The sequence below is a fragment of the Anopheles moucheti genome, chromosome 2, assembly GCF_943734755.1.
Source record: "Anopheles moucheti chromosome 2, idAnoMoucSN_F20_07, whole genome shotgun sequence".
In the NCBI taxonomy this organism is placed as follows: domain Eukaryota; kingdom Metazoa; phylum Arthropoda; class Insecta; order Diptera; family Culicidae; genus Anopheles; species Anopheles moucheti.
The window spans coordinates 65,149,014-65,167,167 of NC_069140.1; the positions used below are offsets into that span (position 1 = coordinate 65,149,014).

At 50.8% G+C, this 18,154-nt stretch overlaps 1 protein-coding gene across 1 annotated transcript; it reads right to left on the reverse strand.

Moving 5' to 3' along the window:
• Positions 1 to 16,303: 16,303 nt before the first annotated feature.
• Positions 16,304 to 17,086, reverse strand: LOC128297469 (putative uncharacterized protein DDB_G0274435). The gene has a single exon (XM_053033116.1). It carries the CDS (start codon positions 17,084 to 17,086, stop codon positions 16,304 to 16,306), a length of 783 nt encoding a protein of 260 aa, XP_052889076.1.
• Positions 17,087 to 18,154: the final 1,068 nt, after the last annotated feature.

The window sequence follows — 18,154 nt, forward strand, 5'->3', positions numbered from 1 at the left end:
CACATATACGTGTTTCATTAATGCGCGCAAAGTCTTCAGAAAAACGTCTCTGAAGGAGAAGCATTTTCCCTTTAATTCGACTAATATTAGTCAGTTCATTTGGATCCGTGAGGTATCGTTCATATGCAGAACTTAGTCCTCTGTCAAGGAGCTGATGATGTAAATGGACATTTCTGTAGCGTTCATTTGTTTTCCAGCGGAAAAACGATTTGATTTTAGGCTTCGCATGCTCAATCTACCACTGCATCCACGAGCCGTAATTTCTTCGCTGTCTAGTCCAAAAATTCCATTTTAACTTGAAATCCTCCAAGTTTTTATCAGTCAAAATATGTGGTCTCAGCTAGGGGATGTTCGGTTTGTGCTTTTTTGACTACTGTTACTCTACCGGAACCGGTGAGTCTGCCCCTATACAATCATTTTTCTCTTATGATGTTATATTGTTAAATTAAATTTGATTTCGAAAAGCAGTTAATTCAAAATCTCTTAATTCGAAATTCAATCATGCCAAGTTTCAACTCAACTGTTTCGTTTATAAACTCATCACGGGTTCAGCCAAAATTATTAGCGCCAGAACAACATGCGGCATTGGATGTGAAGATAGAATTGACGATTTTTTTAGTGTGTTTTAGATTTGAGAAAACTATTATATTATTCTAACAAACTCGTGTTGTGTTTCTTTGAAAACAGGTAAATGTGAAGAAAAAATCTTGTACTCTGTGCGATTTTTCTAATAATTATATGTTTGCCTGATTATACATTCCGGAAACTCTACAATGGTATTGATGAAAGGCGTATCGTATTTAGTCTTTTCTTGTACATTACAAGTGTTTTACCTTAAAAGTTATTTTCACGACAAAACGCTGGCAAAATAGCCAGAAGATTCCAAGATATAAATAAATGCGTAAAGTGAAATATTCCGATTAGGCTGTATGCTAGAATACATATGTGTTGGTGCCTTTTATATTAACCACAATTTTGTTCCGGGAGTGCGATGAATAGACTAAATAATGAGCTAAGAATTAAAGAGACGCTGTTTTATTGATCTGTTAATAGATACAACAATGCAAAAATTGAAATTGATGTGATTTGTTAAACGAAATTTAGTTATACCAAAATTAAAAAATCAGTTATTGAGAACTTATATATACTCCGTTAATAATAAAAAAACAATTCAGTTTTTTAGGAGATTTTTTTGTGTAATATTTTGTTTAGTAGAGGTATTGATCAAATGACATGCTTTACAAGTTTCATATAATTTACTGATTTTAAACAGCCTTACCGGTTAGGTATGAAAGTTAAACATATAGTGGTGTATTACGTAAATGTTTTATTTGCATGTGTTCGATCCAAAATTATACATATTTTGTAAATAGTATAGTAATACCATTATTCTTTCTAGGTTGTTGCTATTTCTGACAAAAAAATGCCTCGAATCGGTAGTAGCAGTCAAGTATGGAATCATTTCACCAGCACAACAGACGGGACAACAGCTAAATGCCGATACTGTCATAGGGAATTGCATATAAAAAACCGATCGACATCCAACTTAACTCGACATCTGCTGAACATTCATCCATCAGTACCTCGTAATCGGACTAATGCAGTTGACTCGCCACCAGCCAATACGGAAGAAGGTACTACCTCGCGAGCTATTCAACCTTTGGCAGAAACAGTCAGCGCTATAAGCTCAGTTAAAAATACCATCGTACCATTTTTCACGCAAAACCGCCCCATATCTAGTGAAAGTAAGAGAAATCTGGACAAATTACTACTATTCGCACTGTGCAAGGACAGTTGTCCTTTTTCGTTAGTAGATAGCAAATATTTCAGAGATTTTTTAAGCGCCTTAAACAAACAGTACATCCTGCCTAGCCGAAAAACTGTTACGCATGCATTGCTCCCTAGCGTATATAATGAAATTTTGGAAAGAGTGACAGCTAAGTTGAATGTTTCAAAATCTGTTTCGCTAACAGCAGACGGCTGGAGTAACATTAACAACACTAGCTTTCACGCAGTAACTGCACACTTTATAAATGAAAATTTTGAACTCTCTTCATATCTGCTTGAGTGTTCCGAGTTCTCCGCCAAGCATACAGGGTCTGAAATTGGTCAGTGGATAGACGATGTTATGAAAAAATTCAAATTGAATGACAAAATTATTGCAATCACGACTGATCATGCAGCCAATATGAAGACAGCAGTTAGCGGCCTCAAAATTAAACACATTCCTTGTTTTGCACACACGCTTAATTTAATTGTACAAGGTGCAATTAATGACTCAATTAAACAAACTGTGGATGAAGTAAAAAGGATTGTGAAATATTTTAAAAAGAGTTCAGCTGCAACCCGAAAACTAGCCGAGGTTCAGAGCAGCTTTAAAATGCCTGAACTAAAGCTGAAGCAAGATGTGGCAACACGGTGGAACTCCACTTACGTGATGATAGAACGATTTTTAAAAAATAAAGTAGCTCTCGGTGTTTGCAAAGACACATTCAACTTAAATTTCAATATAGTAGGGAAGGATTGGGTAATCATGGAACAATCTATAGGTATACTTAAATTCTTTGAGGAAGCTACAAGGCACGTATCAGCACAAAAGTCAGTAACGTTATCCAAGATGGGGCTGCTAATGAGAGTTTTACTCAAACAGACCAAAGGATATCAGACGCGGACAGAAAATTTAGAAGAAGAAGTTAAACTTCTAGTGGCTCATCTAATTCAGGGTCTAGAATCACGGTTCGAGCCTATGAAAAATGATAAACTGATAACAAAAGCGATGATTCTTGACCCACGCATGAAAAAACATGCATTTGAAAATGAACCTGAGGTATTTCAATCTGCATACGACGATTTACTAACCGAACTGTTAGCTTTGTATCCAGAAACAACATCTGCTTCTACAGCAAGGAGCACTGTAGGTTCGGATTCCATATTCTACGACTTTTTTAAAACCATCGATGAAAGCGAAGAAAATTATGATGCTACAGATACCGCAGTTGGAGAGCTGGAGAGATATTTAAGAGCACCACGACTAGCATTCGAAAACGATCCTATTCTTTGGTGGAAAAGAGAAGCGTCAAATTATCCAAAACTACACTTAATTGTAGAATCAATTTTCTCCATACAAGCGACTTCGGTTCCTTGTGAACGTATATTTTCAAAGGCGGGCCAAATATACACAGAAAAACGCAACAGGTTAGCTCCTAAGAGATTGCAAGAAATTTTATTTCTTCAGCAAAACTATGACACTTAAGTTATAGAAGAGGTTCCTTATTTAAATTGTTTATTTCTGTATTTTTTTTATTAGCGTAGGAATGGCCAAGTACTAAATCTTATATTACTGTTTATATCAAAATTATAATAAAGGCATATATGAATTATTATACTTGAATATATTACATGGATTATTCCAAGTGATCTCTCTTGATTCTTTATTTCAACTAATAAAAGATGTTGTTATAAAAAAAAAATTGATTATTAAAATCTTTTTATTTAAAATGGTTTATTATAAAGAAAGAAAAATGGTAAAAAGTTAACATGGTATATTGTAAAACAATAGGATGCAATCGGTCATTTATGGGCACCGAGGGACAGCAAGATTTTTTTTCATTCACCTTGATACCGAAAACCGGAAATAATAGTCGTATTCCAAATCGTTATCACTTTAACCAGGAATGCAAACTTGTAAAAATAAATCATATTTCATTAATTTTAACAGTCCTTGGTAAAAAATAGTTTGAATGAAATTATATTTTTGCTGTGATTTACAATAAACAATCTTGATGGATTTATTAGCAAAGCTAGCGGAAAATACATGCACAAAAAATATGCTGATATTAAAAAAAATATGTATTAAAAATTTATAAAGAATAATTAATCACACCTACAGAATTATTTGAATCCAAAAGGAGTGATAAAACACTTTTACTTACTCCTATTCATCGATTTCATTCCAAAACGAATAATAAAACACTGTCACTCTCTTTTACACTCTTCCTACCCATCTGGCAGAGAGTAACTCACGACGCTCAAAAATCATGCGACTAGAGCATCGACGTTCGGGAGACTAGTCGAAGTTAGTCGCATGATTTTTCCGAAAAAAACCGAAGCAACCCGAACGTTTGACCTCGCGCGATCCGATGGTCGATCCGATCGCGATCCGAATATTGCTCGAATGATTGAGATCCCGAACCATTGGGATCCGAAAATTGCTCGCACGATTGAGATCCCGATCGTTCGACGCTCGCCACTGCTGCACACTATTGTACGCGCACGTTTGACCGCACCAATACGGTTCAATTTCGGTTTCGCTTTTACCGTTTCTTTCGCAGCGTTCTTTAGCGGAAGGGGGGGTCCAGCTCTTCCATTGCGTGGCGATATTTCACACAGAAAAAGCCATTCATTTTCGGCATTTTCGGCATATTCGGATCCATTTTGATCACTAATCACTATAATAACACAACATCTTTATCAATTTAAAACCCCGGACATGCACATATCTCACTTTTTATACCTATATTTCACCAAACTGTTAGGAACACTTGAATGTACCGGCATGCGAATCGTGTTGTAAGTGTCGTTCTTCTAGTCTGAATCTATCGCGTTAAAATCGTTCCCGCACTTATACCACAACAAACCAATCCTTCGTTTCCGATGCAACACACAACTTCTTCTTTCATTTTTTAGATCTTTGCTCAAAATGACACGATCGTGTGGAACAAAAGGAAAAAAATGTTCGAGAATGTGCTCGGATCGTTCGGACCTGCTAATTTTGCACTAACACATATATAGAAGTGCTCACCGCGGCTCCCGAGCGGCCGAAAGCGCTCAATTAGAGCGAGAGGAAACGATGAAAAAACGAGAGGTCAATATAAAAAAATCGGTTTTTGCCAGATGGGTATTTTACTCAATGTTTACAATCCAACGAGAGAAACAACACATTTTACTCTCTCTTGCCAACCCGAAATCCCCTGGCGGGCATTAAAATCCAAAGAGAGTGACAAACCACGTTTGCTCTCTCATCATCAGCGTTTACAATCTCAAAAGAGTGATAATACTCTTTTACTCACTCTTGCAGAGTGATTATAATCCAAAGAGTGATAAAACAGTTATACTCACTCCTGTGTGAGTTTCTAGTCGGCACAGAGAGTGAGAGTGAGTATAGGCACAAAAGAGTGGTTTAAGGAGTCATAAAAACTCTTCGTGCTGATTTATACTCTTTCACTCCCTCGAAGGTTTCAAATCACTCACTCACTCTTACTCAGCGTGCACATCTCTACACCACACCCTCGTTATTTGTTTTAACATACAATTCCATCACAAAAAGGTACATAGAATCCCCATTCACACCATTCACACCCCCCCACACCATTCACAAAATTGCGGTCATCCCTCGGGATATTCCCCGCAACCACACAACACACATCGCACAACGTACCTGGCTATCTGCCATTTCCTCTTCATTCACACCTGCACGCACGCAGTACCCGGTACCTGTCGGGATATTCCACACAAAGAATAAAGCATTTTTCCACTCTTCTATCCCGACCGCTTACGCTTGCGCGATCATAATTCTCCGTTCATTCCCACCGGGATATTCCCGCATCCACACACATCCCTAATAATAAACCACACATTTTCCCACCTTACCCGGCCCTGATCACACTTTTCATTCATAATATTTTTTTCCATACCTATCGAGATATTCCCCGCTAAAACACACACCCTGCACACTGTAACACAACGCACCTGAACATTGGTACCACCTCTACTTACCCCGTATTAATTATCTTCTCCGTACCCATTGGGATATTCCCCGACACCAGACATAATAGTTACCACACAATAACGCCTTGCCACTTACCCTCCTCATTCTGTAAAAGTCATACTTCGAGCTTATCCTTCCGTCGGCAACTCAACCCCTTCTTCACCAAATCAACACCTACCCTACTTTCTTCTACTTCCTTTGCCTTATCCGCTATACTTGGCTACTTCTCCTCCTTGTTGGCCAAACTTCATCCCTCCTTCCATCTTTCCACACTATTTGCTGCTTCTTCCTTACTTATTCCAAACCCTAACAAACTAACTTGGCCACGCGAACTCCCCTATTAAGAACCTAGTTTTCTTCCTTCGGAACTCGTTATCTACACCTTCTTCTACTTATTCCATCCTTATCTATTTCATTCTCAAATATCACCTAAGTACGGAACACTGCACCCTCGCAGATCTCGTTACTACAATTCCCACTCCCCTCAGGCTCTAATACTTCCTCCCGTTCTCTATCTACCAAATCTCTCCCCTTTCCACAATCAATTCGATACTACACTCTCCTCTCGTTTCAGATTTTAGTTCTCGTTCTTTTCTCCAATCTTCTCCCTTTTATCAAGCTTCAGTTCTCCCTTTCTCCAAACTTCTCCCCTTCCCCCAATCAATCCGGTACTACACTCTCCTTTCGTTTCAGGTTTTAGTTCTTTTTCTGTTCTTTCTCTCCAAATTTTCTCCTTTTCTTTTCGGGATTTAGTTGTTCCTTTCGTTCTCTTCTCCAAATTTTTCCCCCTCCTCCCTCATCAACTCGATACTACACTCCCCCTTTAATTCCAGGTTTTAGTTTTTTTCCCACGTTCCTTTTCTCCAATTTTCTCTTCTTAAGGTTCTAGTTCTCTCTTCCGTCATTTTTCCATAAATCCTCACCTTTCTCCCTCCTCAACTCGATACTACACTCTCCTTTCTTTTCAGGCTTTAGTTCTCCGTCTTCATTCTTTTCTCTAAACAGAATATCCTTCAACCTCCTACAATGCCGACTACGACTAGAAGCACAACCAAGTCCCGACTTACACTGACCACGACCCCGGAAAAAACACTGCACCGGAGAACCATTCCGCGCCTTTCAGCTCCCCCGAAGAAGACAGCCAGGCAAGAGACCCTGTTCACTCGGCGAATGACACGAGGCTCTTCGTCGACCGCCAACGCCCTTCCAGTAGCGGATTCCACCGCACCTATGGAGAAATCTCCGAAGGTTGGAATGGGCCCAGCTAAGCGGTTGACGATGCAGCCGGTCATCGAAGAGTGCGCGGGCCCGTCGGCTACATCGTCGGTCGAGAGCAACGGAGGAGCCTCTTCGGGCCTGTGCCAGAACGACAATAGACCAGCGGATCCGGCACAAAGGGCAAGCTCGCTGCTAACTGGCCTTGTCCGCACCATACAGGACGGCCAGAAGGCTAAGGGCTTTGCCACCCTGCCGCGAGACTGGGAGACTGTCTTGGGCTCGGCCATTAAGGCGCTCCAAGAGATTCAACAGCGACCGGAAAAGCGGAATGAGACAACGCAGACGGAATTTGCCGAGGAAGCACCAACGGGGGCAGAACGCGAACCGGACCTCGCTGCGGCGCTGGTAGTGCGGGGGCGCGAGGGAAACGGTGGGGAGGAGACCGAGACTACCTACATGGAAGCCCGGTCGCCTTCCGAGCCTCTCACGACGCTTCCACTCCCCAGCGCCACAGTGGAGACGACGGCGAGCGAACTGCAGTTGGCTACCATCCTCATCCAAGCAAACACGGAAATCCTGTCGAAGCTGAAAATCTTCAAACAGGTGCAAAAACAACGGAATACGGACGTCCCTAACGACATCATTACCGCCACAACAACAGCAACATCCAATGCTGGAACGGACGCCCCGACCAGCACACCAGACCACCAACACAACACCACAACCGCAATAGTCGAAAACGAACAAACAAACACAAACGAAACCAACAAGCGGAAACGGCGACGGACCAGGAACAAAAACAAGGCAAACGAGAACGGACAACAGGTGGACCATCCAAAAGAACCGGAATCCGGATGGACGAAGGTCCTCAGCAAGCAAGCTAAACGGCGGATGAGGAAGAAGCAGCAGGCAGCGGCAGAAGTAGGACAACAACACCAGCAGCAGCCGGAGCACCAGCAGCCACCGACGCAGCCCAAGAAACGCGCGTATCGAGTCCCGGACGCCCTGGAGTTGGAGGCGATTAACGACACCACGCCGGACGAGATATTGCGCGTAGTAAAGGAGAAGCTTGGCGACGACAGGAAGGTAGTGGAGCGAGTGCGGACCAACTTCCAAGGAAATCTTCTCTTGGAATTCTCCTGCAAGACCCACACCGAAACTCTGGACATGTGGAGAAAGGTGTCCGCGGCGCTCGACGGCAAGGCGAAAGCCCGTCCGCGGACCCCCACTGTTCGGCTTACCTGCACAAACATCCCGCCCAGCTGCTCTAAAGAGGACATCGCCACGGACCTTAGCATCGCCTTGGGAGTAACGATCTACGCGGATCAGGTCACGACCGTAAAGTCGAACTACGGTACGTTGGTCGCGTTCTTCGGTTGCCCAGAGGTGGCCGCGACGGAGGAGGTGCTGCAGACGCAGCACGTCATCGGGCTTAGTCGGTGCTGCAGACTCCGGAAGGTGGAGACGAAGCGCCAGTGCTACCGATGTTATGAATTTGGCCACATCGCCACCAACTGCCGCGGCAAGGATCGGTCCAGCAGATGCCATCGATGTTCTGAGCCTAAGCACTCTGGACCGTGCACTAAGGAGCGGAAATGTCTCGTCTGCAAGGGCCCGGACGCAATCGGACACTCGTTCGGCCAGCGCAACTGCCGCCAAGTAGGAGGAGGGGTCACCAGCCGGCCCTGCAATGGTTAAGGTACTCCAGCAGAACCTCAACCACAGCCAGCTGGCCCAGGACATGCTGCTGCAAACGGCCCGATCGGAAGGCTGCGACATAGTGCTGATCTCGGATCCATACCGGATCCCCGAGAACAACGGCAACTGGGTTGCGGATCCGACGGGCAATGTGGCAGCAGTATCGACAGGAAGGTACCCCATCCAACGCATTATCGAGAATCGACGGGATCGCTTCGTCGTGGTCGAGATGCGTGGCATCGTTTTCTGCTCCGTGTACCTACCACCAGTGGGTCCCGATTCGACTGTAGAGGATTTCCGGCGTAAATGGACAGAGATTGCGTCGGTGATACCGCGGAACCGGGACACCGTGATTGGCGGCGACGTCAACGCCTGGTCAAGAGCGTGGGGCATGGAACGCAGAAGCAACGATGGAGAGCGGGTGCACAGGGGCGCGGTGGTGATGGACGCAGCGGCGCGCTGGGACTGGTCCTGTTGAATCGGGGCAACCAACCAACATGGAGCGGTCACAGTGGTCGCAGCTCCATCGTCGACGTATCCTTCTGCAGCCCGTCGCTCATGGGAGACAACGACTGGCGCGTCTGTGACGAAAATCCGAGCGACCACAACACCATCAAGTTCACGGTCGAGCGGACGACGGTACAACAGAACCTGGGACAGAAGGAGCAGCAAACGGCGGAGTGTAGATGGGCGACCCGATTCTTCAACAAGGACCTCTTCGTTGAAGTCATGGGCTCGCTGGACATCCACAACCACACCCTCTTGGCGGACGAGCTGACGCAGGCCATGACAACCGCCTGCGACGCGACGATGCCGAGATTATCTGCGTTTCGAGGAAGACGACGATCGGTGTACTGGTGGAACGAGGAGATTGCCCAGCTACGCCGCAACTACATCGGGATGCGGAGACGGCTCAGGAGAGCACGGACGGACGACCAGCCAGAGGAACGACGGCCGGCCTGTACAGCAGCCAGAGCAGCATTGGAGCAAGCGGTCAAGCGAAGCAAGAGGGAGTACGGCGAACAGCTACCTGAACAGCTAGGGCCCCACGGATTCGGGCCGGGTTACAAGATCAGGAAGCAGCAGTGGACTGGAGCGCGCGTACCGATGGAACGGCACCCAGCGAAGCTCCAGCACATCGTCGGGGAACTTTTTCCGGAGCGACCGCCCATGGATTGGCCCACAGCGGCCAGATTGTCGGAAGAGGACATCGACCGGGATCCCATCACCTAGGGGGAGCTGTTGAGCATTGCAAAATCGAAAACCCGCAGCGAGCCCCGGGCGACGACAATATCCCGAACGTGGCCCTGATAGCGGCGATGACGGCCTTTCCCGGTGTCTTCAGGAGAACGTTCCAGCACTACATCCGGACAGGCTACTTCCCGGACGAATGGAAGTGTCAACGGTTAGTGCTGTTCTCCAAGACGGGGAAACCACCCGGGGAACCGTCGTCGTACCGGCCAATCTGCCTACTGAGCGTCCTCGGGAAAGTACTGGAGCGACTCATTCAGCGCAGACTCACGGAGCATCTTGATGCGACGGGTGGTCTGTCTGACGCCCAGTACGGATTTCGAAAGGGACGCTCTACGATGGACGCCATCAACAGGGTGCTCGCCAACGGAAAGATCGCGCTCGACAAGAAGGGCAAGGGCGACCGACTGTGTGCGATGGTGACAATCGACGTGAAGAACGCCTTCAACACGGCCAACTGGACAGCGATCGGAGAGGCTCTGCAGCGAAGGAACACGCCACCGTACCTCCTGGCGATGCTGCGGAACTACTTCGAGAATCGCACGCTCCACTACGAGACGGACGAAGGATTGGTCTCGCTACCAGTGTCGGCGGGCGTGCCTCAGGGTTCGGTTCTAGGGCCAACACTGTGGAACGTCATGTACGACGACCTTCTCCGTCTGGAGCTGTTCGGGAAGCGTGCGGACATCATCGGGTTTGTTGACGACGTGACGTTCACCCTCGTTGGACGGGACACGCGGGACATCAGCGCCCTTGCTACGAGGAACCTGGAGACGATCGAGCGTTGGATGGGAGGAGTGGGATTGCAGCTGGCCCATCACAAGACCGGCTACATGATCTTCTGCACCCATCACACCCCGCAGATAGGCCAACTACGAGCGGGGACACACACGATCGAATCCACGGAGACGCTCAAGTACCTCGGGGTTGAGCTCTGCCGCAAACAGCACCACGGCCGACATCTAGAGGAGGTTTGCAACAAGGCGACTCGTATCACGAACGTCTTGACCGCCCTGATGCCGAACAAGTGTGGCCCAAAAAGCAGCAGAAGGAGACCTCTGGTGAACGTCGGGAATAGCATTGTCCGCTACGCTGCGCCAGCGTGGGGACGGAAGCTTCTACAGAGGAACACTCACCGCATCACAGTCCAGAGGTCGCATCGCACCGAAGTGCTTCGAGTGGCCAGCGCATTCCAAACGGTTTCATACGACGCCGCCTGCGTGGTTGCAAGCACCATCCCGTTAGTTCTCCTCCTAGAGGAGGACATCCGCTGCCACGACGAAAAGGCAGCGAGGGGAGGTCCAGCACCAGACATACGGAAGCGGCAGCGAGAAGAGACAATGGAGTGCTGGCAACGCCAGTGGACAGCCGGCGCAGAGCAGCAGAGTTCGCCAGGTTTGAAGACAAGGAGGCTGATCCCGAACATCAGTTCATGGGTTGGCCGCAAGCACGGGGAAATAGATTTCTATCTTACCCAAGTCCTAACGGGACACGGGTTCCTGCGGAGCTACTTCGTCAACAAAGGTATCCTGGAGGGCTCGCCTAACTGCCCGGTGTGTGAGCATGACGTGGAAGACGTCGACCACGTGATGTTCCATTGTCCACGGTTCGCCCGAGCACAACACGAGATGCAGCAACAGAGCCACACCCGCTTGACGATGGACAACCTTGCCACGGAAATGTGTGCCAGCCGCAGTACATGGGAAGCAGTCCGGACGGCCGCACGGACAATCTTCAAAAGCCTCCAAGTGAGGTGGAATGAGGAGAGTCCGCCGACGACCAGAAGACGAGGGCAGCAGCGACGGAGGAACGCGGATCAACGAGGGCAGCAATAGCGGCCCCCCACCACCAACAACAACAGGACAACGGAAAACAGAAGCAGCAGCGGTAGCGCCGAGTAACCAGAGCAGCAGCAGGAGCTAGGACCCACCCGAGAGTTTTTTTTTTTTTTATAAGACGAGGTTGCTGTATTGAGACTTTTAATATCAATCGTCACATCCTCTCACAAAATTCACCCCATCACCCGCGAAGGTTGTTGGTTGGAGTGAATACTTATTGTTGCCTTAATACGGCCTTCTCGCACCGTGCACGCATGCACCTTACTCGTTATTTGTTCAGGAAATCATTCCCTTTTCCCATTACTTATTCCGAATCGGTCACATTGTTCTGGGCCGCGATATCGTTACATTTAGCTAACGCGAGGAGGTGTCCGCCTCCACGGCAGCCGCAGCTTCGGCCGCCGTAAGACCGGAGTAGAAGTTTTCCTGCTCCTCGACGTCGCTGCTGGAGTCAAACCGTTCCTGCTCCCCAAACAGGTTGCCGGGGATGTCGGGATGGCTCTCGCGCCGTCTGGCTCGCCATCGAGCCACACGCTCACGAACAGCTGCTCGGCGAGCCTCTGTCGTAGGGGATGGAGGTGGCGATGGCGGACGCCCACCCCGTGCCGCTTCTCGTCGTGTGGCAGTGGCCGCTGGTCGAGCCGCATTCCGCCGCTGATTGCGAGCTGCCACAATTGAATTGTCTGCCGTCGGTTGAGCCTGCGTCGATGATCCATCAGTGGACCGATTGGCACGCTCTACGTTCCATTCCTGTTGGAGCTCGTCCGTGATGTGAGCCACGGCCTCACAAATCCGGCTCCAATCCTCCGGGCTCTGGAGCAGACACTGTTGTAGGTTATCAGCAGTCACCGGGTTTGATCCACCTTCACCGAGCAGCTGCTGTCGGGTTGCAGCAAAACGCGGACAATGAAAAACAGCGTGTTCCACCGACTCCACCACCCCAGGGCATCGGCGACAGTCCGGGGACGACGTGAAACCCAATCGGCACAGGTACTCACGGAAAAATCCGTGCCCAGAGAGCACCTGCGACAGCTGGAAAGTCACGTCTCCGTGTTTCCGAGACTGCCATGCCCTAACGTCCGGGATGGTGCGGTGGGCCCATCTGGTGAAGCGGCTGGCGTCGCTGCACGATGCATCCGCATCCCACCGCTCCTGCCACAGCTGCAACGTCCGCTCCCGTTCCTCGCGGCGCACCTCACTGCTGCTCAATGTTGCTGCTCCGTCGGCTCCTCGAAGGCGCTGGTAGACGCGGTGGTCTTCGTCCACCAGTAAGCGGATCGGTAGCAAGCCCGACAGCATCACCGCCGTCTCGTACCGCGTGGTCCGGAACGATCGCGACACCCGCAGTGCCATCTTCCGCTGCACTCGTTGCAGCAGCCGGCGACACTCCTGAACCTCCAGTCCATCGCGCCAGATTGGCGCTGCATATCGGATCGCGGACTCTACCACCGCCGCCAGGAGACGGGCCTTGCAAGTCCTCGGCCCTTGGTGGTTCTTCATTAGCCGAGTGACGACATTCGCCATCTTAGTTGCCCTTGCCGTGATGTGCTGGACGTGAGGCAACCAGGACAGGTGGTCATGTACCCTGACTCCTAGGTAGCGAATGGAGCGTGAGGAATGCACGACCACCCCGCCGATGTTGATGCTGATGGCTGGAGGACTCTTCAAGCTCGAGATGAGCGTCATCTCGGTCTTACCGGGGGCCAGTTCTAGCTGGTGCTGTGTCATCCACGCGCTGATCGAAGAGACCACCTGTTCCGCTAGCGCTGCTGCTGCTGCCGGTGTTGTTGCTGGAACCAGCAGAACGAGGTCATCAGCGTAGGCAACGCTCTCAACCCCCGGTGGAAGCGGCACAGAGAGCACATCATCATACAGGATGTTCCACAACGTGGGGCCCAGTATGGACCCCTGCGGAACCCCCGAGGTGACATCCTTCTCCAGCAATCCGTCGCTGGTTTCGATCAGCAACTTGCGACCCGAGAAGTAGCTCCGGATGATGTTCTGCAGAGCTGCCGGCACTCCTTTGTCCCGCAATGCCTCGGCGATGAGCTGCCAACTCGCTGAGTTGAAAGCATTGCGGACGTCAAGCGCAACTACCGCCAGGCAGCGTTTGTCGCGATTGTTGGTCCGGCGAAACGCCTTGGCCGTTCGACCAGCATCCACGACTCGCTGTATCGCGCTGAGCGTTGATCGCCCCTGCCGGAATCCGTACTGGGCTTCGGAGATCCGTGGCGTGCCGGGCTCTTCCAAGTGTTTGTTGAGGCGGTTCAATATCAGGCGCTCCAGGACCTTTCCCAGTGCATCAAGCATGCAGAGGGGCCGGTACGAGGAGCTTTCCCCGGGTGGTTTGCCTGGCTTTGGCAGTAGCACCAGGCGCTGCCTCTTCCATGACGACGGAAATTCGCCACGGTCAAGGCAGTCCTGATACAAACGGACGAAAACCGCCGGGTACTCCCTGATCGCCGTCCTCACGGCCGCATTCGGGATCCCATCTGGTCCGGGTGCCTTTCGGTTGGCCATGTTGGCTACAATCGCCAACAACTCGCCTGCGGTGACTGGCGTCAGGGGAGTTCGACGTTCGGCTTCTTCCTCTGCCACTTCCGGCCATGTGACGGGGGGGTGAGTAGGAAAAAGGTCTTGGAAGATGCGCTCTAGTTCCGAGCGGTCCGTCTCTGGCGGTACTCGACTGCCGCGCAGACGCGACATGACCACCCGGTATCCTGCCCCAAACTCGTTCTCCTCGCACAGCTCAATGAGTCGACGGAACTCCTCTCGCTTGCTCGCACGGATGGCCTTCTCAAGCGCTCGTTTGGCTGTTCGGTGATGTGCCGCCGCGATACTTCGTTCCTGTAGGTCCGTTGTTTGTTGTGCCCTGTCACGCGCGGTCACGCATTCATCCCGCAGTCGTGCCAGCTCTGGTGACCACCAGAAGGTATCACGATGGGGGTCACGAGACGACGCAGTGACTCGCTCCATCGTTTCATCACACGCCTTCAGCATGGCATCTACCATCCCTTCATGCGAAGTGGCGCGTTCGGAGAATCGAGCGGCCTGCAATGCGACGCGGAAAGCCTCCTCCGAGAATTGCGTCGCCTTGTACCTCCTGCCCGCATGACGAGGACGTTGCTGCTGACGTAGTTGGCTGCCTCGTTGTTGCTGCTGCTGCTGACCTCGCCGATGGCTGGTATCGGCCGCTGATGGGTCGATGGAAAAGCCCACGTATCGATGGTCGGACGCGGTGTAACTTTGACTAACAGCCCAAATGCCGGGGATAGCGATGGGCGGGCTCGCGAACGAGACGTCCACGACACTGGGTGTAGCCGCTCCGTTGCCGGCGAATGTGGGTGTGTTCCCGCGGTTCAGAACCCGGAGACCCAACTGCTCGATGACGCTGAGCAGCTCCTCTCCTCTCGTTGTGTTGCGCGCGCTACCCCACTCCTCGTGCCAGGCGTTGAAATCGCCGGCGATGACGACGTGAGAGTGGGAAAGGGCCTCGAGTTCTACCGCCTCCAGGAACGCAGTGAACTCGTGCAGGTTAAGCCGAGGCGGGGCGTAACAGCTGATAAAGACGATTCCACCTACCTGAGCCGCTACCAGACCGGGCGCTGCGCTGGTCCAGACTCGCTGGATCGGATGAGAGCCAGTGGCCACCACTGCCACCGTTTCCGCCGAGTCAAAGGCCCAGTTGCCGTTGTTGATTGGTGGCCTATAAATCTCAGAGAGCATGAGGATGTCTGCACGCTCCTGTCGCGCCGTCTGCAAGGCCAGGTCCTGAGCCATCCTGCCTCGCCCAATGTTTACTTGCAGCACCCTTAATGTGAACGTCGCAGCGGCTGTTTACACGTACTGTGCCCTACGCGGTGAGGACCACCGCATACAGCGCACTTGATTTCTGCCTCGCATCCACGAGCGAAGTGACCTTCTGCACCGCAGCGAATGCAGATCTTCTGCCGATCCACCTGCGAGCGGCAGTCGCGAGCCAAGTGGCCCAGGAGCAGACAGCGATAGCAACGCTGTCGCTCGACTGGTGCTGGCATAGCCTCATCAAGGTAGCTAATGCAGCCGCACAGCTTGATGGACCGGCCGGAGAGCGCCTTCACCTGCTTTGCCGGTAATCGGGCACGAGCAGTCTTGACGCCGTCGAAACGCTCCCATATGCTGAGCGTGGTGATGGCTGCCTTGCCCTCGATCGCTGCGTCGAGAGCATCACGATGTGGCTGACGATGAGCTCACTCATGTCAGTCACCGACCGGGTGGTCGCTTCCTCACCCAGCAGCTCCTGGATCTTCGTGCGGATCCCTTCCGTGTCGGCGGACCGGCTAAGCGGAAGACGAAGATTGTTAACGCGCGTGCGTTTGCCCATTTTGACGTGCTGGGCGATGTCACGCATGCTCTCGTCCTGGTTCAAAGCGCGACGTACCTTAGTGTATACCTCGACCCACGTCTTCCCGGCCTGAGGTACCACCTCGATTACGTCGCTCTTCATGCGACGCACTCGCTGCTGCTGCTGCTGCTGGCTGCGTGGCTGCTGCTACTGCGCCGATGTACGCGGCTGCTGCTGCTGGCTGCGTGGCTGCTGCTGCTGCGCCGATGTACGCGGCTGCTTGCGGGGCCCCACCACCGACCAGGTGCCGCCTTCCTGCTGGAGTGGCACCGTTGCTGCCACCGACGCGTACAGCTGCCGCTGCGGCTGCTGCTGTTGCTTCTGCTGCATCTGCTGACCCTGGGGTTGGGTCAGCTGCTGCAACCGCATTTGAGGAGGACGGTAGATGGTCCCCTCCTGCCGTTGCTGCTGCTGCTGCTTCTGCTTTCGGCGACGGCTCCGTTGCTGCCGGCTGCGCTTTGTGCGAGCGCTGCCCTGGCTAGCGAGCGGTGCCGATGCCTGCATCGCCGTCAACGTGCGGATGCCTTCCTGCATTGCCTCCAGCGTGCTCTGCAGGGAACGCTCTCTTTCTCGACTCAGGCGAAGCTCGTCACTCAGCTGCTCAACCTGTTTTGCCAGCGATTCCAGCAGCGTGTGGTTAAGCTGCAGGTCGAGTGACTGCATCGACTGCACGGCACCCAACCCTGGAATCACCGACGTTGAGGGTTCGTCGGTACACATGATGTTGTTGTTGTGACCAATAACGGTAACCTCCATCAGGGAGGCGTCCGAGAATTCCTCGTCATCCTCCTCCTCATGAAGGACTTTGGACGCCTCCTTCCGCTTCCCTTCACGTGACACATCCGATAGAGGGGTAGCTTCCCGATGAATTGGAGTGGACGTCGAACGCGCTCGCGAACGCAGGACCCGTCCCTCCGGCTGCTGCTCCATTTCCACTGACGTCGAAACCCGAAATACCGCCTGGCCAGGGGATTTTTCCTCCGGAGGAGGTAAAAGTGCGTGGGAGGTGGGCGGAGTGGTGACGACTCGACGCCCTTCCTCCAAACCCTTCAAACCAGACCTTTGGGGATGTTTTCTCAGTTCGTAGAAGCGTTTCCGGATTTTAGTGGGGTCGTTTCCGAATTTTTAGCGCGATCTTAAACTAATTCGGCAATTCGAGCAGTTTTCCAGCTCGAACAAACTAGTTGAATCGAGCAGATTCAAGCAGCCCCGTAGCCCCCACGAATTCCTTGAATTTTCCGAGTACTTTTTGAAAATCGAGCAGTTTTCGAACAGTACCGGTCAATTTGAAAATTTGTCTACGGGGAACTGCTAGCCTTCCGTTTTCTGCCTGCTAGGTCGTGTATGTCACTCCGAAATGTCAAAATTTTGATCCGCGACTTTCAAGGAGCGTCCAAACACAATTCACAAAATTTCACAAGCAAACAACATTTATCACCATCGAACACTATAAGGGCTTTCAAAGCGCTCTTATCGATGAATTACCGATGAATTACGGACACTTTTCAGTTCCTGCTAGGGATTTTTACAGCAGTAACAACACAATTTTCAGGAGCAAACAAAACACGTGCGAACTGCTCGACGGCTCGAATCCTCCCCACCCACCCGAGAGTGGCGGCCACGGACGGGTGGATTCGGAACATTAGCAGCAACAGCAGACGGAAGACACGAAGCGGCAGCAGCAGCGAGGACAATCAGGAAGGACGACGCAGCAGTGCGCAACAGCAAGGGTGCTACGCACACACGACCCCGCATGGAGTACTACGCACATCAGCGCATCGGCAGGGCTCGGATCAGGTCGAGGAGTGGTTTAGTCCGAGTGGACCGAGTTTTGTCTTCGAGGTCAGTCTTGGAAGCCTGCCAAACACACAACTCTTTGTTCAGACCATTTTGTAGACCAAGATTTTCAGCTGGATAATGCTCCAGTTTTGAATACCGAGAGCAAATTTAGGAGGCTAAACATTAATGGTAAGTTTTAAAAAAATATTAAGTTGAAAA